This window comes from Danio rerio, chromosome 4 (genome assembly GCF_049306965.1).
Source record: "Danio rerio strain Tuebingen ecotype United States chromosome 4, GRCz12tu, whole genome shotgun sequence".
Lineage (NCBI taxonomy): Eukaryota > Metazoa > Chordata > Actinopteri > Cypriniformes > Danionidae > Danio > Danio rerio.
In genome coordinates, this window is record NC_133179.1 from 51,900,001 (window position 1) to 51,907,500 (window position 7,500).

At 64.3% G+C, this 7,500-nt stretch overlaps 1 protein-coding gene and 1 non-coding gene across 2 annotated transcripts in view; both read left to right on the forward strand.

Moving 5' to 3' along the window:
- The window catches only part of LOC137491572 (uncharacterized), a 22,042-nt gene extending 21,523 nt beyond the window's left edge, over positions 1 to 519 (forward strand). Inside the window, exons 7-9 of the mRNA XM_068220803.2 lie at positions 1 to 68; positions 148 to 336; positions 412 to 519. The exon at positions 1 to 68 is cut by the window's left edge and continues 187 nt beyond it. Coding sequence (XP_068076904.2) covers positions 1 to 68; positions 148 to 336; positions 412 to 513 — 359 coding nt within the window. The 3' untranslated portion in view covers positions 514 to 519. The remainder of the gene's footprint in view (positions 69 to 147; positions 337 to 411) is intronic.
- Positions 520 to 7,440: 6,921 nt separating this feature from the next.
- LOC137495137 (18S ribosomal RNA) overlaps positions 7,441 to 7,500 on the forward strand; it is a 1,940-nt gene continuing 1,880 nt past the window's right edge. The window contains exon 1 of the ribosomal RNA XR_011015054.2: positions 7,441 to 7,500. This exon is cut by the window's right edge and continues 1,880 nt beyond it. This is a non-coding gene — a ribosomal RNA (18S ribosomal RNA).

The following is a 7,500-nucleotide window of genomic DNA, read 5'->3' on the forward strand; positions in this document are numbered from 1 at the left end:
CTTGGGCCGAGATGAAACTTCCGGGCTGCCCCACATTTACCGACGTGCGTTCATCAATCGCAACCCACGTAAGATATCCTTTACCCGGGGTAGTAATTGTGATATTTGCGGTGAAATTGTGGTTAAATGTGTCTCTGTCCCCCCCAGATTAAGCATGCTCACACCGGCGATCTCAGAGCGAAGCTCTCTGATTTCATGGCCCATGACACCGGTACTTCTGACCGGTATTACGCAATGAACTTAACCGCAAGTCAAGCAATGTCGTACCGGCACTGGTTCGAACAGGCCCTGTGTGCAAGTCCCGGTGATAATCAAACGGATGGCCGTCCTCCATCGGTGAGTAAGTGTGTTGTTGCCCGATTTATATAGCTCAAACCACGGCTGATATGTGTCTGTTCTTCCTTCTTCTAGGAGAAAAAAGTGGCCAAGCGCAGCAGCCAAGCAAGCCGGCTATCCTCCAACTCCAAACGGCGTAAATTGCTTCAATTTCCCCCTTTAAATAAAATTGAATAAATTACCTCTGTGTGTCCGTGTCATGTGTCCGAATCCGAATCGAGCTACGTGGCTGTGGGCTTGCGCCCTGGGCGTCCGTCCTAGCGAGCCGGCCCCAGGCGTATGTCCTGATTAATCCGGCCTGAACGAGGGATGAATCCGTATTAATGGGGTACAGGTCACCGCTTAGAGACGCGTGGGGCCGGCTGTGGGGACTCGTGATAACACTTTCTCCCAATAGTTCGGTTTGGGGCACCAGCAGCACCGTTTCTGCAAATTAAGTTAGTTTTGGGTAACCAGCAGCACAGTTTCCTGCAAAGTTAATTGTGGGTAACCATCGGTACCGTTTCAGAAAGCGAGAAGCCTTAAATCACCGGTCCACTCTGACATCCATGACCCTCAAGCTCTGGCCTCAAGCCGGACAGGGTGTGACCTCTCGGGCCTTTCTCTGCCGGAGGTACGGGCTGCCGTAACTGGTTATCGCTGACCTGCCGTCAAGGTTTCAGGGAAGGCGTGATTTAGTGGACTTAGGTTTTGAGCGATACACATTTTAGATCTCCAGGGTAGCGCCTGCGCCCCGCAAGCCGGCTCCGGTCGTCCGTTTTGGGCATGGTGCATAGATTGAGTGTGGGTTGGTGGTGTCCGGTCAACTCCGTGGCTATAGATCATCGGGACATGTCTGCCAATCCCTGCCCTGGCTTGCACACTTTCCCCCGGGTATGCATAGCCCCGTGGCTCGGTGAAGTGGAAGTTCTGGTGCTTCAATAGCGACGTTGTGGCTGGGCCCCGCAAGCCGGCTCTGGTCGTCCGTTTTGGGCATGGTGCTGCATAGATTGAGTGTGGGTTGGTGGTGACCGGTCAACTCCGTGGCTATAGATCACCGGGACATGTCTGCCAATCCCTGCCCTGGCTTGCACACTTTCCCCCGGGTATGCATAGCCCCGTGGCTCGGTGAAGTGGAAGTTCTGGTGCTTCAATAGCGACGTTGTGGCTGGGCCCCGCAAGCCGGCTCTGGTCGTCCGTTTTGGGCATGGTGCTGCATAGATTGAGTGTGGGTTGGTGGTGTCCGGTCAACTCCGTGGCTATAGATCATCGGGACATGTCTGCCAATCCCTGCCCTGGCTTGCACACTTTCCCCCGGGTATGCATAGCCCCGTGGCTCGGTGAAGTGGAAGTTCTGGTGCTTCAATAGCGACGTTGTGGCTGGGCCCCGCAAGCCGGCTCTGGTCGTCCGTTTTGGGCATGGTGCTGCATAGATTGAGTGTGGGTTGGTGGTGACCGGTCAACTCCGTGGCTATAGATCACCGGGACATGTCTGCCAATCCCTGCCCTGGCTTGCACACTTTCCCCCGGGTATGCATAGCCCCGTGGCTCGGTGAAGTGGAAGTTCTGGTGCTTCAATAGCGACGTTGTGGCTGGGCCCCGCAAGCCGGCTCTGGTCGTCCGTTTTGGGCATGGTGCTGCATAGATTGAGTGTGGGTTGGTGGTGACCGGTCAACTCCGTGGCTATAGATCATCGGGACATGTCTGCCAATCCCTGCCCTGGCTTGCACACTTTCCCCCGGGTATGCATAGCCCCGTGGCTCGGTGAAGTGGAAGTTCTGGTGCTTCAATAGCGACGTTGTGGCTGGGCCCCGCAAGCCGGCTCTGGTCGTCCGTTTTGGGCATGGTGCTGCATAGATTGAGTGTGGGTTGGTGGTGTCCGGTCAACTCCGTGGCTATAGATCATCGGGACATGTCTGCCAATCCCTGCCCTGGCTTGCACACTTTCCCCCGGGTATGCATAGCCCCGTGGCTCGGTGAAGTGGAAGTTCTGGTGCTTCAATAGCGACGTTGTGGCTGGGCCCCGCAAGCCGGCTCTGGTCGTCCGTTTTGGGCATGGTGCTGCATAGATTGAGTGTGGGTTGGTGGTGTCCGGTCAACTCCGTGGCTATAGATCATCGGGACATGTCTGCCAATCCCTGCCCTGGCTTGCACACTTTCCCCCGGGTATGCATAGCCCCGTGGCTCGGTGAAGTGGAAGTTCTGGTGCTTCAATAGCGACGTTGTGGCTGGGCCCCGCAAGCCGGCTCTGGTCGTCCGTTTTGGGCATGGTGCTGCATAGATTGAGTGTGGGTTGGTGGTGTCCGGTCAACTCCGTGGCTATAGATCATCGGGACATGTCTGCCAATCCCTGCCCTGGCTTGCACACTTTCCCCCGGGTATGCATAGCCCCGTGGCTCGGTGAAGTGGAAGTTCTGGTGCTTCAATAGCGACGTTGTGGCTGGGCCCCGCAAGCCGGCTCTGGTCGTCCGTTTTGGGCATGGTGCTGCATAGATTGAGTGTGGGTTGGTGGTGACCGGTCAACTCCGTGGCTATAGATCACCGGGACATGTCTGCCAATCCCTGCCCTGGCTTGCACACTTTCCCCTGGGTGTGCATTGCCCCGTGGCTCGGTGAAGTGCAAGTTCTGGTGCTTCAATAGCGGCGTTGTGGCTGCGCCCCGCAAGCCGTCTACCAAGAGAATAAAGGCGGTAAGAGCACCAACGGCGGCCGGCCAAACTCCAGTAGTGACAGCCAGGTGGGTCACCAGCAGCACACAATACTCAATTGGGCCACCAGCAGCACGCAATACTCAATTGGGCCACTAGCGTCACACAATACTCGATTGGGTCACCAGCGGCACGCAGCCCCCAAATCCAAATAGTAAAGGCAAGGTGGGCAACCAGCGTCAAACAATACTCGATTGGGTCACCAGCGGCACGCAGCCCCCAAATCCAAATAGTAAAGGCGAGGTGGGCAACCAGCGTCAAACAATACTCGATTGGGTCACCAGCGGCACGCAGCCCTCAAATCCAAATAGTAAAGGCCAAGAGGGCCACCAGCGGCACGCATTACTGAAATGGGTCACCAGCAGCACGTGAGTCTGTCAAGTGCATTTTAACAAAGTCAGTGTCCCCGGGCTTAATAGTGGGGTGCCCGGGCACGGCTGGTGAACGGGTTCCATGTGGTGGGGTCGTAGGCCGGCCCATGTCTCCCGGCTTCAAGCCCAGGCCGGCCAGCCAGCCAGCCAGCCAGCCAGCCACCCCCAATCCAGCCAGGCCAGGTCAGGTCAGGCAAGCCCAGGCCGGCCAGCCAGCCAGCCAGCCAGCCACCCCCAGCCCAGCCAGGCCAGGCCAGGTCAGGCAAGCCCAGGCCGGCCAGCCAGCCAGCCAGCCAGCCACCCCCAGCCCAGCCAGGCCAGGCCAGGTCAGGCAAGCCCAGGCCGGCCAGCCAGCCAGCCAGCCAGCCAGGCCAGGCCAGGTCAGGCAAGCCCAGGCCGGCCAGCCAGCCAGCCAGCCAGCCACCCCCAATCCAGCCAGGCCAGGCCAGGTCAGGCAAGCCCAGGCCGGCCAGCCAGCCAGCCAGCCAGCCAGCCACCCCCAATCCAGCCAGGCCAGGCCAGGTCAGGCAAGCCCAGGCCGGCCAGCCAGCCAGCCAGCCAAGTCCAGCCAAGCCCACCCCCAGTCAGCCAGCCAGCCAGCCAGCCAGCCAGCCAGGCCAGGCCAGCCAAGCCCAGCCCAGCCCACCCCCAGTCAGCCAGCCAGCCAGGCCAGGCCAGGCCAGCCAAGCCCAGCCCAGCCCACCCCCAGTCAGCCAGCCAGCCAGCCAGCCCAGGCCAGCCAAGCCCACCCCCAGTCAGCCAGCCAGCCAGCCAGCCAAGCCCACCCCCAGTCAGCCAGCCAGCCAGCCAGCCAGGCCAGGCCAGGCCAGGCCAGCCAAGCCCAGCCCAGCCCAGCCCAGCCCACCCTCAGTCAGCCAGCCAGCCAGCCAGGCCAGGCCAGGCCAGCCAAGCCCAGCCCCAGTCAGCCAGCCAGCCAGCCAGCCAGCCCAGGCCAGCCAAGCCCACCCCCAGTCAGCCAGCCAGCCAGCCAGCCAGCCCAGGCCAGCCCAGCCCACCCCCAGTCAGCCAGCCAGCCAGCCAGCCAGCCCAGGCCAGCCAAGCCCACCCCCAGTCAGCCAGCCAGCCAGCCAGCCAGCCAGCCAGGCCAGGCCAGGCCAGCCCAGCCCAGCCCAGCCCACCCCCAGTCAGCCAGCCAGCCAGCCAGGCCAGGCCAGGCCAGGCCAGCCAAGCCCAGCCCACCCCCAGTCAGCCAGCCAGCCAGCCAGCCAGCCCAGGCCAGCCAAGCCCACCCCCAGTCAGCCAGCCAGCCAGCCAGCCAGCCCAGGCCAGCCAAGCCCACCCCCAGTCAGCCAGCCAGCCAGCCAGCCAGGCCAGGCCAGGCCAGCCAAGCCCAGCCCACCCCCAGTCAGCCAGCCAGCCAGCCAGCCAGCCAAGCCCACCCCCAGTCAGCCAGCCAGCCAGCCAGGCCAGGCCAGGCCAGGCCAGGCCAGCCAAGCCCAGCCCACCCCCAGTCAGCCAGCCAGCCAGCCAGCCAGCCCAGGCCAGCCAAGCCCACCCCCAGTCAGCCAGCCAGCCAGCCAGCCAGGCCAGGCCAGGCCAGGCCAGGCCAGCCAAGCCCAGCCCAGCCCAGCCCAGCCCAGCCCAGCCCAGCCCACCCTCAGTCAGCCAGCCAGGCCAGCCAAGCCCAGCCCACCCCCAGTCAGCCAGCCAGCCAGCCAGCCAGCCCAGGCCAGCCAAGCCCACCCCCAGTCAGCCAGCCAGCCAGCCAGCCAGCCAGCCAAGCCCACCCCCAGTCAGCCAGCCAGCCAGCCAGCCAGCCAGCCAGGCCAGGCCAGGCCAGGCCAGGCCAGGCCAGCCCAGCCCAGCCCAGCCCACCCCCAGTCAGCCAGCCAGCCAGCCAGGCCAGGCCAGGCCAGCCAAGCCCAGCCCACCCCCAGTCAGCCAGCCAGCCAGCCAGCCAGCCAGCCAAGCCCACCCCCAGTCAGCCAGCCAGCCAGCCAGCCAGCCAGCCAAGCCCACCCCCAGTCAGCCAGCCAGCCAGCCAGGCCAGGCCAGGCCAGGCCAGGCCAGCCAAGCCCAGCCCAGCCCAGCCCAGCCCAGCCCAGCCCACCCCCAGTCAGCCAGCCAGCCAGCCAGGCCAGGCCAGGCCAGCCAAGCCCAGCCCACCCCCAGTCAGCCAGCCAGCCAGCCAGCCAGCCCAGGCCAGCCAAGCCCACCCCCAGTCAGCCAGCCAGCCAGCCAGCCAGCCAGCCAGGCCAGGCCAGGCCAGCCCAGCCCAGCCCACCCCCAGTCAGCCAGCCAGCCAGCCAGGCCAGGCCAGGCCAGGCCAGGCCAGGCCAGGCCAGGCCAGCCAAGCCCAGCCCACCCCCAGTCAGCCAGCCAGCCAGCCAGCCAGCCAGCCAGCCCAGGCCAGCCAAGCCCACCCCCAGTCAGCCAGCCAGCCAGCCAGGCCAGGCCAGGCCAGCCAAGCCCAGCCCACCCCCAGTCAGCCAGCCAGCCAGCCAGCCAGCCCAGGCCAGCCAAGCCCACCCCCAGTCAGCCAGCCAGCCAGCCAGCCAGCCAGCCAGGCCAGGCCAGGCCAGCCCAGCCCAGCCCACCCCAGTCAGCCAGCCAGCCAGCCAGGCCAGGCCAGGCCAGGCCAGGCCAGGCCAGGCCAGGCCAGCCAAGCCCAGCCCACCCCCAGTCAGCCAGCCAGCCAGCCAGCCAGCCAGCCAGCCCAGGCCAGCCAAGCCCACCCCCAGTCAGCCAGCCAGCCAGCCAGCCAGCCAGCCAGGCCAGGCCAGGCCAGGCCAGGCCAGCCCAGCCCAGCCCAGCCCAGCCCCAGTCAGCCAGCCAGCCAGCCAGCCAGCCAGCCAGGCCAGGCCAGCCCAGCCCAGCCCAGCCCAGCCCAGCCCAGGCCAGCCAAGCCAGCCCACCCCCAGTCAGCCAGCCAGCCAGCCAGCCAGGCCAGGCCAGGCCAGCCAAGCCCAGCCCAGCCCACCCCCAGTCAGCCAGCCAGCCAGCCAGCCCAGGCCAGCCAAGCCCACCCCCAGTCAGCCAGCCAGCCAGCCAGGCCAGGCCAGCCCAGCCCAGCCCAGCCAGCCAGCCAGCCAGCCCAGGCCAGCCAAGCCAGCCCAGGCCAACCCAACCAGCCCAGGCCAGCCAAGCCAGCCCACCCCCAGTCAGCCAGCCAGCCAGCCAGCCAGGCCAGTCAGTCAAGCCAAGCACAATGTCAGTTGTGGGTAACCAGCAGCACCAATCTGAGAGACAAAGTTATTTTTGGGTGACCAGCAGCACAGTTTCATTGCAAAGTTAGTTGTGGGTAACCATCGGTACCGTTTCTGAAAGCGAGAAGCCTTAAATCACCAGTCCACTCCGACATCCATGACCCTCGAGCTCTGGCCTCAAGCCGGGCAGGGTGTGACCTCTCGGGCCTTTCCCTGCCGGACGTCCGGGTAACCGTAGCTGGTTATCGCTGACCTGCCGTCGAGGTTTCGGGGAAGGCGTGATTTAGCGGACTTAGGTTTTGAGCGCGTAACTACGTGCCACCGCCTTCCACCACATGACCGATGGGAAATGTGCGCGATGCCCCAGGGGCAGGCCCCTCGCCCGGTCATCTGACAAAGGGGACCGCTGTGGGTGGGGTGAGATCCTCCCCGATTTGGGCATTCGAAAGGAGGGCGAGGTGGGTCTTCACCCGGTCCTCGACCCTAGCTTATTGGGTGAAATAGACTCAGATGGCCCGTCTGCCTCGGAATGTCCTACATTGACGGGAATAGGTGCGTAAGTTGGTGTTGTGCGTGCGCCTTAACCGGGCAGCATCCCTCCCTGTCCTCCCCACCCTCCCGGGCTGGACCCCGGGCGTGTTGGCTGGCGGCGGGGTAGGATTGGTGTGCCGGGTAGGTGTGCGCGGCATCTCTGGCGCAGTTGTTCCCGTTACGAAGCACGAACCTTCCTGGTGATGGCCTCGATTAGAAGCCATGCCCGTTCGCGGCATACCCCAACCCCCCTTCTGCGTGAAGGCCGGATGGGTGGCGGGTAGGCAGTGGGTAACCGCCGCCTCTCCCCCCCTCTCCCTCTGGCATTTTACCTGATGTGTGAGGGGCTACCTGGTTGATCCTGCCAGTAATATATGCTTGTCTCAAAGATTAAGCCATGCAAGTCTA